General features: G+C 40.2%; 1 protein-coding gene across 1 annotated transcript in view; it reads left to right on the plus strand.

Moving 5' to 3' along the window:
- Positions 1-19,253, plus strand: part of LOC139720493 (roundabout homolog 2-like) — a 152,501-nt gene that overhangs the window by 115,337 nt on the left and 17,911 nt on the right. Inside the window, exons 9-14 of the mRNA XM_071631847.1 lie at positions 4,145-4,272; positions 8,399-8,523; positions 12,112-12,274; positions 13,646-13,672; positions 17,806-17,965; positions 18,810-18,937. Of these exons, the coding sequence (XP_071487948.1) occupies positions 4,145-4,272; positions 8,399-8,523; positions 12,112-12,274; positions 13,646-13,672; positions 17,806-17,965; positions 18,810-18,937 (731 nt within the window). The remainder of the gene's footprint in view (positions 1-4,144; positions 4,273-8,398; positions 8,524-12,111; positions 12,275-13,645; positions 13,673-17,805; positions 17,966-18,809; positions 18,938-19,253) is intronic.

Consider the following 19,253-nt stretch of genomic DNA (forward strand, 5'->3'; position numbering starts at 1 on the left):
CTATGAGCATTTGTAATCAAAAAAAGAAAAAGAAACAAAAATTAGAAAGAAGATACATGTTGTCATGTTTTCTTTCCCCTCGCCACAATTAGAAGCAAGGCATAAATGTCATGTGTCACATGTTTTATTGATGGCCAATAGCATTGACCCATTTTCCGAGGATACCTCGAGACGAGATGAACGCTCCGGGCGAGTTGGAATTGATGCCATTCGAAAGAAAGGGGAAAAAAAGAAACAATGGTGCATGTAATCATGCAACATGACATCCTCGCCAACATCCTAGATTCTGTCTTGTGCGAGCGCTGTTTGATTAAATACCCTCTGTGCGTGACGAGTCTTCGGAGTGGCGAAAATGTTTCCTCTCAGCGAGTTGCAGTAATGGGCAATAAATATGTTTCCGGGATATTAGATGCAATTGGAGAGAGAGCGGAGACAAATTATGATAAACCATGTTTGTTTTTGTTTTTCTGGTCATGTCATAATGAGTTTGACACAGGGTTGAAATGTCTTGCAGTTTGATCGCTAGACATGTTAAAATGTTGTAAACATTATGCCGTCGTCCCCTGACGATAATCAAAACTGACATGCGGAAATTTCAAATCACGAAATCATGTCCACTTCCCAAGAGCCTGAAATATCATTGAGGCATCTTTTTTCAAATCATTTTTGGTTTACCTTATTTTTGTGTTGTAGTGTCTTGTGTTTTGCTGTTGTTGGTTTTTTTGGGGGGAGGGGGGCACTTATGTTTTCCTGGACAATGTTTCTCCCCACAAGAGCAAAACCAGAAATACAAATGGAAAAAACGTCAAATGCAATTTGAGCATCTGAAAGATGACATGTTAGCATTGGTAGTGACAGAAAGATGAAGTCCCCTTCTTCTTCTTCTTTGGGATGAAAAGCGATGTACAAGCCGTGGCTGAGGAAAACACAAAATGAAGGGGGAAAAAAACAACAACTAAGAAGAGGAGATGGTGTCTGTCTTAATGTTTTCATGCTCCTTCGAGCACATTGCGGAGATCGGTCGCGATGCGTGCAGGAGGGTTTAAGCCATGATTCACCAAGGAGATGGCCATACCATCGCCTCTGACGAAATGTTGCACCAAGACGTGGCAGTTTTTTGGTAAAACGCTCCATTGCGTGTGGCTTGATCAGCCATTACATTTGAAGTTTTCTCATGAATTTGGGTATCAGTATCTTAATGCAATTTTGCTCCAGCGCTCAACTCAGTCATTAATATCCACATCAAAATAGCAATCTTAAAGAAGACAAAAAATAAAGAAGACATGATGGTCTCGTCATGTGTGTCAGAATCGATGATACCTGTCTGGTTTTAAGCAGGAAAAAGATATAGTTTCCATGAAGCAATGAAGAAAACAAACATCGAGAAATGTTGGATGGAGAAATATCGGAGGTTTAACCTCCTCTGTGCGAGGTACTTTGGAAGATCTGTACAATGCTATGAGATTTTCTGTGTCAATGACATGAAAATCACCAAAAAAGGGTTAACATGGTGAAAGAAGAACATGAAAGAGAATAAAAAAGCTAATTCTGTATATTGATGGAGAGAATGAGAGCTATTAAAATATATAAAGAGTAGAAGAATAGATATGCAGGTAGCTGGTGAAGAGATTGGTAAAGTAGTAGATTGACTGATAGATGAATAGATAGAGAGATATATAGATAGATAGATAGATAGATAGAAAGATAGATATAGATAGATAGATAGATAGATAGATAGATAGATAGATAGATAGATAGATAGATAGATAGATAGATAGATAGATAGATAGATAGATGGATGATGAGACATGCCGTGATAGGTGGATAGGGAGATAGATGGATGGAAAGATAAGTAAATGAATACACAGAGCAGTAAATAGGTTGATAAAGAATACAAAAAAGATTTGTGAAAGGATAGAGAGAGGAGGATAGATGAAGAGAAAGATCAAGAAAGGAAGGGAGAAGAAGAAAGAGAGAGGGAGAAAGGGGGCAAAAAGAGGAGAAAGAGGGAGACCCACCCCTACCCCACCAGCAAATCCATCACCGGAGTAATCTACTTCTCCCCATATCAGTCATGATGGATAAGCGCTGTCTTGTCTGAATCGTCAGTAAAAAGAAAAAAAAAGATTCCTCTCCCACCTCCCCCATCTCCCATACACGCCTAAATATGAGACGAACTTCTCGTTGGTATGATACTGACTTGCGAGGTAAAGGATTGGTAAAGGGAGGGGGGAAGAGAGATCGGGCCAAACTGGTACATTGGGGGATGGGTGGGAGATACACGGTCCTTAACATTAGCTGGCAAAAAAGGATGGGTAGAGAGCTTACATCAGGGACCCAAGTTTTATTTTGAGATTAGTTTTTGCCCATGTACAGTGAGGTCTGGTGTGAATGCAAAACCAGGGGTGATTGTATGAACACATGTTTTCGGGGAGGGGGGGGGGGGGGGAGAAGAAGAAATGGGAAAGAATGCTGTACTGTAGAGACTGGCGTCCCTCCTCTCATCATCACGTTCCATCGTGTGGCAAGCTGAGGTTCGCTTTATTGTTTTAGCAGAGAGTTGAGGTAAAGTTCATGTCATACTTTTTTCTTTTTTTAAATTCCATCTTTCTAAACTTACGCCCTTTGTCTGCCATGCTAGGTATTTTTGACTCCACCGGGTGGTGTACACTGGGTACACCGTTAGCTCAGATCTCAGATGTACATGTGGTACAGTGGTCACGGCTCTAGGCACTTAAAAAGGGGACTCTCAGTTCAAATCCTGCCTGATGTAAGCGTCATTGGACAAGATGCTATTTGCCCAATGTGTTCCTCATGACCAAGGTGTATAAAAGGGTACCTGGTGATGCTGGGTCAAAAAGGCAGTGTGAGGGCCGTTTCGGAGAGTAGGGATGATACCAAAGGGGTTGCCATGGTTACAGAAGATTATCTTCTATTCTTCTCTCTATTAAACTAGTGGAGAATTAACCAACAAAGGCTTGGAGGTGTGTCTAAAGTTTGTTGTGCAAAGGTATTGTCATATTATGGAGCTAATTACGAGTTGACACCGATGTTTGCAGACAAAGTTGTGATGCTGAGTAGAAATACTGATCCTCAGCTTTGACTCATCAATCAATGCTAATTTTGACTCCAAAGCAACAATATTTTATTAAATGTTGCCAGTACATCAACAATAGCTTCAGGAATCTAAAGCTATGTATAGAAATATTGTACATTTTGTGTTGATTTTGTAAAATCAAGAAGTTCTGTTGAGTTTGCTGTTTCAGGCACAATTGAAAGTTTCAGTCAAAGTTTTGAAAGACTTTAAAAGACAACCATTTTGATATGATACATATATGCTCTCTCTCTTCAAGATTATACCACCATATGAATTTCTCTTTTTTTTTTTAGCTGTACCATTTTCCTACTCACACTATATATTGCGAGAAAGATGAGAAGAGTATACACAATGAAAAGTTGAACGACCTCAAAGACAAGCCTGCCACTAACCTTGTTTGCCAGAATATTTGCCCCGCCCCACTCATCCCCCCTCGCCCACCAAAGGGGGAAAGAAAAACTTTGATCCACTCAATTTGCTTGATAAATCCCTCGTGAAGACCAAAGTTTTGATCCCAGCCACATGTTGGCACCCACTGCACACTTAGAAGGAGATCCCAGTAACTGAGAAGGGGCGAATTCAGACTTACCAAAGATCTGATCTGAAAAGGTGTTGAGAAACATGTTACATGTAAACTGAGATACTTGGGGCAAGATTTTCCAACTTGAATTTGAATAACAATTTCAGCTGATAAATGATATTTTAAAATGGTATCACACAAAAGGTAGTTTGTGAAGGAGTTGTATAAAACAAAGAAATACATAGCAAATTGTGATGCAATACAAATGTATATATTTATATATATGTATACATATATTCCCTGATATTTGTGTAAGTCTGAATGCAAACTTTAGTATTGTTTCTCCCAGACATATATCCCTAATCATGCTTCTGTTTGCTGTACAAAGTTATTGTTGATTGACAGCAAAAATAGTTTTCAGGTGTCATGAATGCACAACAAAATGAGCCAGTACGATGCAGGTTGGTAGGGAAGAATTTCTAATTTACGCAATCTTGTCAAACTTTTTCGTCCCCATTTTTTCGCAGGACGACGCAGCTGCCGGACAACTCGCTCCGAATACGTCACACGGAAGAACAGGATGACGGCTACTACATCTGCACGGCGGTCAACATCTGGGGGACCAGCGATGCTCGGGCAAGACTTCGAGTCAGTGGTAAGCAGCGTGCTTTTTGTTTCAGTCCATCCGAGGAGCCCCTGTCTGTTCTGAGGGGAGAGAGAGAAATATATATGGAATTGTGTTTATGATTTGTATTACCTCAGGGCATGGGAAATGTGTCCCATTTTGTAAGTTTGAGATTCCTAAGTGCAAGGTACCATTATTTAAGTCTGCTTTACATCTGTTTGTGAAAGTGAGAAAGAAAGAGAAAGAGAAACAAAAAACAAAAACTTAACTGGTAAAAAACCCTGTTTATAAAGTGATCTTGAATGAACGTTCGTTCCAAATATTGGCGCGGTCTTTGAGGATATCTTACACTTATCAAATGAAGAGTTTGTTCGCAAAAACCGATAAGTCCATTTTTGAAAATTTTGAAGTACCGTCTCTGTCTTTAAGTACAAAATAATACCTTTTAAATGATATATTGGTCACTACATATAAATGTGCATTTTTTAAGTTATGGTCAAAAGAAGCAAAATATGTCTAATTATTCTCTTTATTTTTCTTGACCTTTAATCACAAATACCTCCATTTGGCAAATATGGACTTATCGGTTTTTGCGGACAAACTCTTCAAATACACTTTTATTTCTTACAGTCAACCTATTTAGAGGGTGTTGGAAAATGAAAAGGTGAATGGCCGAGAACAAGCTCATGCATTACTACTTTAATTCTATTTCCGTAAAGTTGATTTGTCAACTTCTCGTTGGATAAGGGAAGAAATGCCAATGACAGGCACAAATGAATCATGTATTACAGAGAAAACCAGTCATCTTATCTGTGGAAGAATTCCCGCTACCAACCCTTGCCAAAATGTTGGTGATTGATTGTGGTAGCTCCCATACCGTACATTTAGAATTCTTTAACCACATGTTGGAGAATAATATACGCATCCTGAAAAATGGAAAAAAAAAGTAAGATAGAGAAAGACAGAAATTGTTTTTCTTATTGTCCATGGTTGGCCTTCTGGTCGAGAAAACTGAATCATCGGTAAGTACTTTTGCAGGAAGAGAGAATGAGAGGGACAAAGATGGCGATAAGAAGATGAAACCCGGATTGTGAGTGATTATTGTAGAACTTGGGGTGACAAGATAATTACAAGAACAGGGGTGTGGGCATGGCCATGCCAGACAATGATTGGGGGGTTATCGAGGGTGGAAGGGAGGGGGATTGGGAGGGGAAGGAAACTAGGGGGTGGGATGGGGAGGGAAGGGCGGTCCATTGCCTGACTTCAGGGGTTGGGAGTTCATGAATGTAACCCTTTCTGTGCCGGGGACTTTGGATAGTGTGTACAATGCTATGGGGTTTTCTGTGTCAGTCAGCACTCAAAGTATGCAAAGGATTTAAATGTCATCATATCTTGCCAAAGTACCCCTTTTAAGGTCCGCCAGGGAGCAGACACCTGATTCTTCCCTGAATACCAGTGTCCCAACTCCTGAGATTAGATGAAAAATCACTGTTTTTATGGGAATAAAGTATTCAGTCAATTTCCGCTTCTGACTATAAATTGCCTATTTCAAATACCTTATCCACCTTAATACAGTATTTTTGGTAAAAGAAGGGTTAATTTTCCTTATTCTGTGTAATCCAAGTAAGAGCTCTTTATGTTGAAGAGTTTGAGCTGGAATTTGAGTGAGAGTACGCTTTCGTCCGATTTCAGTGGGGTTAAAAAATCTGTTGAATGTTATAACATGCCATTACAGAGAGCTACAATAGCATCTCAAATTGCAGTGGAGGACTATGAAGAGCCCCTTTTCAAGGGATTTTTTGTGATCAGAATTGTATTTAAAAAAGAAAGAAAAGAAACAAAAATGATTGAGACAAGTTTTGGAGACTTGATACTTCATCACAAAAGTGGAACAGTGTGCCCTGTCAATAAATAGCGAAAAGTGATGTGATTTGAATGAAACAAGGTGCCATCAACAGCTGTTTATCTCCTTTGATAGTTCAGTACGATTACTGGTCCGTGGCGGACAGAATATGATTGATGTGTTGGTCCTTTTGTGTATAACTCGACAAGCTGGTGTTAATATCACCAGAGCTAGGCATGGCGGTGTTGATGTAAAAAACGGAGGGGGGAAAAGTGTGGGGATGTTCTGGAATTTTGTGTGATGGTATTCCAAAATTGAAGAAACAACCCCCCAAAGTTATCCACCAAGAATTGCTCCCCTTGTATCAAATCACCTTCCTTCCTCGTCCATTTTTTTTCTCTCTCACTTTAATTTTTTTTTTCACTCTCTCTCTCTGTGCAAATTTTCTTCAGTTTCTCCTGAAAGCTGGGGCTCACGCGAGATTAATTTGTTGTACATGCGTCAACTTGACGCGACGTAATCGAGTTAGGGCCGGCGTAATTCCGTTCCATTACTTACACCCCTCGCGATAATGCATATAGCATGTCGGGATTGATTCAATTTGGGCTGGGCAAGATTAAATTCTTCCCCGGCACTCGACTCTCTGTGTGTCAAGAGATACATCGCCTCTTTGCCGGAAAAATCTCCCATCGATGGTTTTGGATGTCGTCCGAGTTCGGCAAAAGTGACTTTTCCTCCCCAAGTTTGCTTGCACCGCCTCCACCACGGGAGATTTGCCGAATGCGCACGTCGTGTGCCGCGACATGCGCATCCACCACTAAGCACCGAATATCCCTTTCTTTTTAAACTCTTTAAAAAGAAATCATCTGTAGCATCCGTTGAACAAGGAACAGCGGAATATCGTGTGCCTATAAAACTTGTTTCTGATTACAGAAAGTAAGCGAAGAAAAAAATGTCACTCTTATTTCACCATCCTTAAAAAAAAAAAGTGAACAATGTAGCAAAAATGTAACAGTAGGAGTTGTCACCAAACTATGAATTCAGAAAAAAAAAAAGTCCATCATGATACGTGTGTCTGACCTGTTTCTGTTTATGTACGTCTTTGGATGCAAAATGATCAGAGGTTTGTGCAGATGTGCTTGCTTACAGCTTGTCTAACAAAATTAATTCATTGCATGTATTCTGCCATTCAGCAAAAGGTAAATTTTCTGCTGTAGCCTTAAGGGAGACTTCAGTGGATGTTTAACGTTTTCAAAAGTATCACTTGTGTCCTCTTAGACAACGAATCACATCAGGCACAGGGGAACTGTTTTTGCCCCTCTCTTCCCGCCATTTTTCGTTAGCAGTTTTTCGTGGCGGGGAAGAAAACGTAAGCTTTGGCAATCATCATCTTGATGAGAAAACAAAGAAAGGCACCTCATCAGCACATCTGACTAGCTCGTCATGCTATGAATCATTAATGACTTGCGCACAATGTTCGCTAATTTGTCCCAGCGATCGCACGGGGAATGCACACGCATGCACGCACGCCTAATCGGGATATTCATACATACGCTTTACAGGATGCTGACATGTTGACGAGCAACCTATAGATGAAAAATTAACCACACCACAAATCTACTTGTACTTCATGAAATGGCATCATGGACTTACACCAATTAGCATAATATTTGTACATTTCATCATGGATGACGTTCTCTACCATAAACACAGCTTTCTAACCCTCTACTCCCAAATAGTTGCAGACACATAATGTTTCTGGATTTACCTTTTGCCTGTGCTGTCCATAAACGTGAAATTTTATTGCAGTTGATTGATAATTGCTCTTCATAGACATAAATAAACACAGTTATTCAGTGCTTTGAGTAGTAGGCAAGATAAAAAGAAAGTAGAATCATTAAATTTGAATGGATATACTGTACCTGCTGCTATAAGGGATTAGAATGGTTACTGACTATTGGGAGGAATTTGAGTATTCTAGTAGATATGATGTTAGTCTAGCAATAGCAACCGGGAGGTTGCCGGTGCAAGTCCAACCCAAGTATGTATGCCCATGACTTTTTTATTATGGCTACTATTAAAAAATGCTGTGGTGTTTGTTTACATCGATGAAGGGCAATTTGTCAGTCAGTTGCAATAAAAAGTAATCAACACAAGAATCTTTAATTTGAACTCAAAATCTTGTTGTTCATCATAAAAATTAAAAATCATTTTCAAACATTCCTTTTAAAATGGCATTGATTCTTCATGTTGGTGGAAACTTTGCTTCTTCACTTCACATTGTCTTTTTTGTTTTCTTGTTTTTTTCTCCAGCCGTACCAGACTTCGTCCGGGCGCCGCGCGACAAGGTCATTCGCGTGGACCAGACGGCGCGGTTCCAGTGCGAGGCGGTCGGCAGCCCCGCCCCCATCATCCACTGGCAGAAAGAAGGCACGGAGGTGAGACATGAACCTTATTTGATCCCATCCCATCCCTCTTCCCCCCCCCCCCCATCTCTAGCTATCTTTAGTCTCGTCTTTAGTTTTACGCGTTTTCCCTAAGGTGCCAGAGGTGTTGTACTTCATGTTGTCTGTTCCCCCATCCCAGATCTGGTAATCACGCTGTAAGAAAAAGCGTCAAGTGGATTTCTTGTAGTACTTGGCCCTTACGCTACATGAGGTGTAGTGATATCGCATAACACTCAATAGTTGCTTGATGCTGGTATCTATAGGTGCACCATATTCTGAATTACGAAATATTCCAGAATTGTTGTCCTCTGTTTCTTCCATATCATTTTGTCAAAAGAATCAAATTAAAGTTGTCATGTCTTTTTTTAAATTTTTTCTAGGTCTTCTGAGAAAAACAAATGAATATATTTCAGATAGAAGTTGAAGTTTTGTTTTGGGACTTTTTTTAGCTTCTAAAGAGTATTCAGTGAGATGACTGAATGAAAGGTGAGTCATGTAATTGCTGTAGCAATGAATTTCGCTTAAATTTGAGATTTCAATTACGTTCTTTCTATCACCTGGTAATGCTTCATGTAATCATGCGTAGATCATATATATTATTAATATGCTGGGAGGGACGGGAAGTAGGAAACTTGATTGGCAGTGGTACGAAATCGCGAGCATTATCGGAGGCCAGTTGTTCACTGTGGTCCCTCATGGTATCCCAACCTCCGAGACACTCCAAATTTACGACTCCTCCTCGACTGGTCTTTTCCCCCATCCATGAATCATGTATGCAGGTGAACAGACCGCATCTCCTACCGGTCTCCTACCAGCAGAGGAGGCCCCGTATGGTTCCCATTTCCTTCTGCTCTCCCTCTCTCTTTCTCCTCCGATTTACTATTCTTCCCAAAGAACCGAAGTCCAAGAGCCACACTGCTCACCCATTAACCCTTGCTGTGAAAGGGACTTTGAACAGTGTGTAAAACACTATGGTTTTTGTTGGGGGGGGGGGGGGGGGGGTTTGTGCCAATCGACACAGAAAACACATAAAGGGTTAAAGAAGGGGAAGAACTAGAGTGAGGAATGTATGCAAATAAATCATACGATTCATCAAGAAAAAGAGCCATCAAAGAAGATGATGATGATGATGATGATGAGGAGGAGGAGGAGGAGGATCAAGCGTAGCAAAGCATGTCAAGCTAAAGACTGTAAGGACAGAACATCAAAGGGGGAGAAAATTGCCCCAGAATACCAAAATTTGTTGGCACTCCCCCGTGGGGTGACCCCGGCGCATTGCGGGTCGCTGACGATCCACCGGAGGAGAAAGCAGTCTTCTGTAAGTGCTCTCCGACTCCGTCATCCACTCTCGTTCAAACCACCTTCCCTCCCCCCATACTCTCTGTTCTCTCTTCGTCTTACTTTTCAGAAGAAATACTCGAATGGTACAATTTGTGAGCGTTGATGTACACGGCTACAGTGCCTGCAGCTGTAGGGTGGCAAAGAACAGAATATTCAAAAACATGATTTAGATATTTTTCCCCCTGGAGTTTTGTAACAAGCTTTTTCGATTTCAGTTTTACTTTATGGCTGTTCTACTCATGGTATAAGAAAGATATCAAATTTACAGTTACACATACCCTCAGTTATTCTAACTTTTGTTTTATCAATCATACACCTTACTCAAAGTATGCAATTGACATTATTCTAGATATTCTTTGTGGTTTTTAAGGTTCGTATTAGGTTCTTGGAAGCTAGGGGTAACCAGTGGAAAGCAAATAATGCTCCCTGAAATATACCATAATTTGATTTTGTGAGACTAAAAGTTCATAGTGATTTTTATTTCTCATACAAGTTAGTAGAAATCATGAATAAGAAAATTGAAACTAAAAGGGATTGGATATCCCCAATTATTTTTTTTTTAATTATTCATCATAATATTATCCTTTTTTCATACCAGGTATGGTTCCGTTAGTCAGGATTTTGACTTGCATGACTTACTTTTTCTCAAACTTGACTGTCCCTCAACTTGTAAGATTTTGCTGAGGATATAATCGTGGTGGAGAGACAACATTTTACTTATGTTTTTTTCCTGAGTGCCTCTTTAAAGTGTGGCAAGAGCATGAGATTGGCTGAAAGGGAAAGTAATATCCTTGGATAACTCATTGTCCCATCAGAAAAATAGGAAAGCATTCTGCAGAGGTCTATGGGAAGGCGATGTTGCAGACAGGGTGCCAGTTATCTCCTTAAAGCGGGTAAAGGTAGCATTTTATGGGCGTGGTTTACTGGTCATCTTCCTGGGGTACCAGTCAGTTTTCTTGAGAGCAACAGATGCCAGTATTGTGAGGCAGAGGTCGGGCCGCCTGACTTCGAGAGTGACTGTGGTCGATTCTTTCGTATCATCTTCTTTCTTTTTTTTCATTTCATCCGGAGAAGAGGATGGGGGAAGGACCAATGAGGACGTTGGATGACTTGGGGCCAAAAAGCTATTAAGATGTAGTGCAGCGATGATGAGGAGACAACACCTGTGGATGAGGGGAGGGGGGGGGGGTGATTCCGTCCGTCGTTGATGCGCCCTCGATGCTGATGGCCACAGATAACATTTTGAGCGCATTAAGAGCCCGTCCATCCATCCGGCGAGAAGTTCAAATGGGGCAGATTTTATCGGCTAATGAAAATGGGGTCGGAAGAAAATGAGTAAGATGCGCAAGCGACTTTTTCGGAAAGAGAGAGGAGCGGGTGAAAAAGAAATGGAGGTTAACAAGAAAACATGTCAAATGAAAGTGCATATCACGCAGATAACGAGGGTACAAAAATAAAAGGTGTGCCGAAAGAGGTAATAAGTGCATTTTAAGAAGAAGTGGGTTTGTGTATTCGAATTTATTATCTTGTGTAGCTGATCATGTCTTCGGGGGATCTTTCGGTTTCTTTGCCATCATTGGAAGTGTCAGGGTTAGGGTTTTTGCGTAGAACACCAGCCAACCTACTTTCAACCACAGGGGAGCGCTGTTACTCCAATGCCTTACTGCTAAACCATCTACTGCAGTTCATTTTTCTTTTCTTCCCCAATTGTTGTCCTTCTTTTCACCTAGTCAGTGTTTTATATCCAAAATGAGAGAAAAGGAAGCAAAGTTGATATATGTACTTCTACTCCAGCAAATTGATCCCAACCACAGAACTTGGTCTTGCCAGAGGGGAGATTCACACACACATACATTTTAAGAAGCTATTCTCGTTGGCTGTCATTACAGAGTTTGGGGCTTCATTCCAGCTCGTACATCGGTTAGCTCAGCGTTTTAACATTCCTGGCAAAGACTACGTTGTCACAACTTTCAAAATGAGATGAAAAAAATAAAAAGAATGCAAGTAAGAACTTGGCAAGAGTTCATACTCAATATTCAGAACTCACTTTTTTATTCTTTAACCCTTCCATGGCTGTGTATTGATGTTGCATATTGTTTTCACCAAAAGAAGTAGGCTTTAACATAAGGTTTCTGCTCTCAAGATAAAAACCAAAACATAATGAGAGAACTGAGAAAATGACATCCATCAAATATTTATTAATGGCAACTCTTTTATTCTCTTATCGTCACTTTGTAGGAAAACTTGTTGTTCATCAAGCAACAGAGAGGACGCTTTCGGGTCTCGGCGTCCGGCGAACTCCAGATCAGTTCCGTGCGAATGGAGGATGCGGGGACGTACGTCTGCTACGCCAGCGGTGGAACGGGTGTGGCCGAGGCCAGCGCAGTACTCCGAGTGATCGGTGAGAATAGCGCCCTCTATCTTGTCGTACAAATTCTCTGTTTATATTTCCCCCTCTTCAACCATATTTGAAATATGACTAACAAACTTGCATGCTGTCACTTTTAAGTTGGATACTTGCTCCTTGTTTATCAAAAGTAACTCTTGTAACTACTATATGGATATTATCTGTCACCTCTATTTGATATTTCCTACGATATAATTTCAAGACTTTTTATCTTCGTTGATTATTGGTTCGTTGTGATTTTATTTGTTTCTATTCTAGAGATACAATGTTTTCATGCACATAAACCAGGCTTGTTACAATAGCTCGTAAAGAAGCGAATATAAGGTTGCTATTGTTTATTACCTGAATGCATGAATAGTGCTGATTACAGCATAGAATTAATGCCGATGTAAAAATCATATTTACACCATTATCATAACAATTCTAATCCCACTAACCTGTGGCACATATTTGTAGTATCATGATAATGGGACCATTCAAGTAGAGAAACCAAAAAATTGTCAATGTGTCAGGAATTTACAAAACTAACTTTGATGATCCACTTAATTAGTAATTCAATGACAAAATCATCTAAGCGATGGTCCTCAAAATAATTTGTAGGATGAGTTCAGATGAGTTCTGAACGCGGGATTTGATTTGCAAAATTCTGTCTCCAAAGTGCCTGAAGCTTGAATCTCGTTTTAGAAGATTTCTTTTGTTGTTCGAATTTGTTACTCTCACCTTTGGATCTACCTGACTTTTACTGTTGGTTATTGCTTGATTTTCTTTTTTCCTTGTGTATTTTTCCACTTTGGCATTTTCTTTGTTCTTCTTTCTCCTTCTTGGGTATCTGTCCTTCATTTGGCATGCTTTCATCTTCATCATCTTCTCCATCATCCTCATCTGCATGGTTGCTATGGTGATTGGGACACCAACTACCACCATCTTCTTACCCTATGGTTGCCATGGAAACATGCCAACACTTCCTCCATCACCATCACCACCACTACTACTACTACTACCACCACCACCACCACTACCACTACCAATCATCAATCTGCATGATTTACCGTGGCATTGGGATTATCCCCCCGCATCACCTGGTGGTTGCCATGACGATTGGATGTCATCCCAAACTGCCACAACCACCACTACTACCAACCACACCACCACCACGCATCCTACCGCATGATTCTTACCGTGGTTTCCGGGTGTATCCTCCTCACCCCATACTATCGATCCACACACATTTTAACACCACCGCCACCTCTCCCCACACGAACATTCTCCATGTACACTCGACCCTCGGCCCCTCGAAAAACCAAACCAAACCCCCGTCCCTTTGCTTGGGCCGTTCTGCTACCATCTTCCGGTTTATACCAAAAGGAGGGACTGGTGCAGGCGGTGAGGCAGGTGAGAGTTTGAAAGAAAAAAAGGAAGATAATAGGATGAATGTGATCTGTGCTTGTCTTTTTTTTCTTTTTTTTTTCTGTGAAGAATTCTTGCAGTGTAAGTAAGGAGTCAAGTAGGCAAAAGAAAGAGAAGAAAAGCAAAAACTCCATTTTCTGTTTGCCGAAGTTTGCATGTAATCTAATTGATAAATGTGTCCCAATGTCAACCCCCCCCCCCCCCCCCTTCCCATTTTGGGTACTCCATTAAGGTTAAAAAGTTCAACGTTCAAAACATAACAAAACCATTACACTTTACAAACAGCTCTGTGTGCATTTAGTTTCCAAATTTGAGTCATTTGTCCAAACAGGATATGCTTTGATCTTAGATTTTTGTGGAATGCAAGAGTTTTATCAAAGCAATTAAAGATGAAGTACATGTATACGGAAAACACTGATATTCTTTTTTTTTTAAGAAAACGCTTGGGATTGTCAAAATTTATTGGACAAATGAAAAAAAAGGGGGGGCTCAACTTCAAATTTCTTTACATTTCTGAGGAATTTGTAATTCAGATATGAATATTCAAGCATTTATATTCATCTTTTGTTTGTAGATGGATGCAATATTGTTTTAGAATCAAAATTACGTCTGTTCTGTATTGAAATTTGGGATGCTTACATGAATATGGCCCTGGTGTGTTGAAATGCTGTGACAATACTTTGTGGTTGGTAATGATCGACCTCGAAGTGAATTTGTGGAACCGCATGAGGCTTAATGTGGCATGGTTTGAACATCATCGGAAGTGCAAGCATGCTGTGCTCAGTTGTCTTAAAATCATCAGTCCCAAAACAAATAAGCGGATCTTTCTGTGTCGCAAATATTTCAGCGGATCTCAGGGATGTAGTCCTTCGGAGGGAACGTAAAAGGCATCGTTTCCGCGGTCGCTTGCTGCAAGTAGGAAGCATTCATTCACTTCCCGAGCAGCCACAAACAACAAATTATGATACAAATACACAGAACAAACATGCAGTCGACAAATTCAAAATAGTTTGTAGATGGTACATTCGTCATTTTGGAAGGAAATTAAAATGGATGAGTCTAATTGTCACAGACATCTGGCAGGAGCCATAAATTTAAAACAATGGAAATGTAGCAACGGGATATCATACATGTATTTCATGTCCATTGTCAGTAGACACTGAGGGTATGTTGTACCATTGAAAGTTGTTTTATTGGCATTTAAGATGACATTTCATATTGACAATGTTGCTACAAAAAAAAGCAACAAGCATTCCTTAATTCGTCAAAATCCATAGAGTTGAAAAAAAAAGAAGGAAAAAAGATATGGCAAGACATCATCATTACCATATTCTGAATCAATAGCTCAACTCAGGAGAAAAATGAAGTCGGACATTTCAAATATAAACTTGTCGTCAATAAAGCATGGTGGATTTTTTTTTGCTAACCCTCCAGAGAAAATAAAAAAGAGATTTACAAGATGGACTTGCTGTCTGTGCATCATTAAAAAAAAAAAAAGAACAGACGGAACAGTTTCCGCAGTTGCTTTGGACGGCGAATTGAATACCAACCAATGCCTTTACCTGCCAGAATTAGTTTGCAGCATGATTTAGTACTCAGAGAGTTGATTTTGGATGATGGGTGTAGGCCCGAACTAATCATCTTGAAGTCATTACAGCTCATGTTTCCCTCGGAGCAGGTTGGCTCCTTCTTCTCTGATATCAACTTCATTTCTTGAAGGCAAACCAAGCGATTTGATTCCTCCTTCAATGCTCAAGGGCGGACTGACGTATGGTGATTGCCGTAGCTGTCATGGTATATATTTTCCCGCTGACGTCTTTGTTTCCCAATGAAAGGACAAGTAAAAGTGACATTTTCGTATATATCTTTGCCGTGAAACGGAGTGAGCTTGAAAAAGTTCACATCCCATGGTCTCCTAATGATTATGGAGGAAAGGTTGGTCTGGCATCTGGTTATTCTTGGTCTTGAGACTTGTCAGTTTTATTTACTAAGACATTCAATTTGTTTTTCCTATCCCTAAAGAATAAATGACCTGTAGAGGTTTCTCAAAATTCTCCTAGATTCATTTTGCCGTGGTTGTGGGGGCAGAAATTGCTTCTGCTTTGGCAGACCCATTGTAGATGAAAGACAAGGTGGTATTCTCAAAGCTGCCAAACGAACTGGTTGCAGCCAGGCTGAACTTTGTGAGACTTTCTTAGATGGCTGCTCTCTTGCTTGTAAAATAGTTTGTAGAACTCAACGGCCAATCTTGACAGTCTCGGGAACAAATTGTAAGAATTCCCAAGTGGCGGAAGCACCATCTGTCGACATGAATGCCGACATGCTTGCCTCATATAGAAGACAGGAAACAAAATCTGTAGCTGTTATTTTTTTTAATATAAATCACTATTTTGGGGGTTTATTCCCCACCCCCAGCTAGAATGATAATTTTTTACATGGCCTTGTGTCTGTGAAAATTTGAGTGTTGCAAAATTTGCCTTTGGAAAAACAAAATGTAAAGACTTCAGGATATGACTTTCTATTTGCAATCAACTACTGGAGACCACCTTACAGAGTTTGCCTACAACATTTGAGCTCTGCTTCAAGGAAATGCTGGTTTAATATTTGTCAGTTTTTGTTATGACTTATTGAAAACGACAGTGCAGCACTGATGCTATGTGGAGTGGCCGGTATCTTGATTAAGAGAAATGTCATTTCGATGTGGCATTTTGACGCTTGAACAGAAGCCTGGGAGCATGCATTTGTTTTAATCCCTTTCATTATCAAAAGAGAACTTTTGATTGGTTGATTGGTAGTTGTCATGGAAGTATCACACACACAAACACACACTCACACACACTACTCACACCACATGACTACTAAGCATTCCAAGAGCACACATGCAATTAAACTGAACTTTGCACTGGATGTTAACTCCCCACTCTGATTTGATCATCTTTAACTGGTCAGAGAGGAGCTTAGTGTTAAACTAAGAGGGACAAATTCAAACTTTTCCATACTTTCCTTCAAAACACTTGTCAGATTTTGTTTGTGTTTGCCATGTTTGTTGCTCTGTGCTCACTTGATGTTCTTGTCTGTGGATATATGTTCAAAGAATTGATGATGTAAGTGTGGGTTTTACACCGTTTCTTTAAGTAAGATGTTGTTGGCAACCCTCGATTTCTAATTTTACTGCTTAGTCAGTCTGTGCTCTTTGTTGTGCAAAGTCCTAGTAAAGTTTTTTGGTGACAGAATTTTTGAATTTTTGGTGGATTTGGGCTGAGATTTGCTCTAAACAAATATAATAGTTATTCATTGTGAGTTTCTGATGTCAGCAAAGCTCCCAGAAATTGTATGCCTTCAAAAGCGTTTTAAACATTTGAGTAGAGGCAAGGAGATGATAATGATGATGATGACAATGTGGGGACCATGCATTAGTACCTGTGGTGTTCGTGTTAGTATGCCTTCGAAGCGAGATTTGAATCCGAGGCATCTGTTTCTTCAATGTAGACCACAAACCACAGAACCTCGATACCTCACTTCTAACTGGCAGGAAGCCACTCTTGACAATAAGACTGAAGTGCTCATTATTACATTTTTGTTTAACCTTCCCATGTCAAGTTTTGAAGCATAGTTTGTAAAGCCTTCTTACACTGTAAGTGCAAGAAATGTACAGCTGCATGAGGGAATTGTGTGTTTGCAGAAATGTTGCATAATTGTAGTTTTGAAGTGGATGCATTACTGTAAAAGTGGAAATTTTTGCAGTGTTGAAATTTTCGCGCATTTGGCGCAACCAGAAACCAGCGCGAAAATAAAAGCACGCGAATGATTTTTCTTGCCATATGTTCCCATACTTACTGTCTTGATTCTGCGGAATTAAAATCATGCAAAACTCTTCTTACCGGGCCGAGCACGAAAAATTAGTCGCGCGAAAATATCCACTTTTACAGTACTTTGTTGTTCGTGCAGATATATTGACTGTTACATTATGGGAAAAGAGAACTGCTTGAGAGTTATTTTATGAGTCTTCCGTTTTCATGAGCTATTCACATTTTCTGAAGTTGACAAAATGAAAATTAATCTCTCTAACCTTTCCTCTCTGGTTCTCTGCCCCCCCCCCCCCCACCTGCCCAATCCAGATGAGTCCATGGCCCCGCCCCCCATCCTGCGATACGGGCCGGCCAATCAGACGCTGGTCGTGGGCTCTGTGGCCACCTTCCTGTGCCGTTCGGCCGGCAATCCCACCCCGACCATCGACTGGACTAAGGATGGTAACACCATTTCCTACAGCAGCTCCAGGTAAGACAAAACAGTCACGGGTGGAGGATCACCGTAAGCTTGAGATTATATGTTCCTTCCATCATATTTCTCACATTTATTCGTAATGGACCTAAGCTTTGGTTCTGTCATTTACTCACAAGTAGCCTTGTGATGTTGATTCCCCCCGACAACGTTACATTTAGTTTTGTAGCAATACATTTTTCTTCAACCCGTTGAGGACGGACTGATTTTGCTACAACATGCATTTCCCATGGACACCTGCCCGAGTATACTCCGGACTCGTCCTCAACGGGTTAATAAATGTTTTAAATTGTTATCTGATGATTTTTTTTTAATGCTTTTGCCCAGTGATATGTATTTTATTTTGTTTTGCTGTGAATTATGAGAATAAATTCAATTCAATTTAAGTCAATATGTGTTTCATCAGATTATCTTCTTTGAAAACAATATTCTGACATTTTAGTGGTCTCTTTTTTTTTGGGGGGGGGGGGAGGGGGGGGGGGAGGGATCTGGTCTTTGGTACTGATATTTGGTTTTGCCTGTCTCATATGTTCACTCTTGCATAAGTCAGCATGCTAGAAAACTTGCTCATGTCAATGGTCTCGATCCAGCATTCATCGATATGGTATTCTCACCATTTCAGAGTATGTTTGTGTGCTATAGCACAACTCATCATCAGTAAAAACTAAATCTGTCATATACATATGTATATATATATATATATATATATATATATATATATATATATATATATATAAGCATTCCTCATTCATTGTTAAGCAACTGTGCTGCATATATCATATTTGTGAACTTTGTGTGTCAGTTAGCTTAACTTGTCTTCTGCTCGAAATCTTCCCCGCAGAATTTCGCAGCAGCCCGACGGGACATTACAGATCACCGGAGTGGAGAGCGGCGACAGCGGCCTGTATACGTGCATCGCCACGAACAGCAGCGGAGAGACAAGCCGCTCGGCAACCCTATTGGTCATAGGTGTGTTTTGTGCATTACATTTCTTTCATTCGTACTTTTGTTTGTATTGTTATATTCCATTTTGAAATGGAGGATGAAATGTAACTCCTTATTTTGCAATTTATTTATTGTTGTTGTTTACTTGATAGTCTACAGGGAGAATGTAACTTGTCTATAGATGGCAGGTGTTATACTGTGTTGACAAGAGTTATGAAGAGTTGGAATCATATCTAGGGCAGTAAGATGATTCCAGTAGAAATAAGTCCCCTCTGCTTCTGCTGCATTATGGGTAAAGGGGAAGGAATAATGAATGTAGTTCCAGTGATATAAATTTCAT

This window comes from Diadema antillarum, unplaced genomic scaffold (genome assembly GCF_040938485.1).
Source record: "Diadema antillarum isolate AM-2024a unplaced genomic scaffold, OU_Dant_1.0 scf00000128, whole genome shotgun sequence".
NCBI classification, from domain to species: domain Eukaryota; kingdom Metazoa; phylum Echinodermata; class Echinoidea; order Diadematoida; family Diadematidae; genus Diadema; species Diadema antillarum.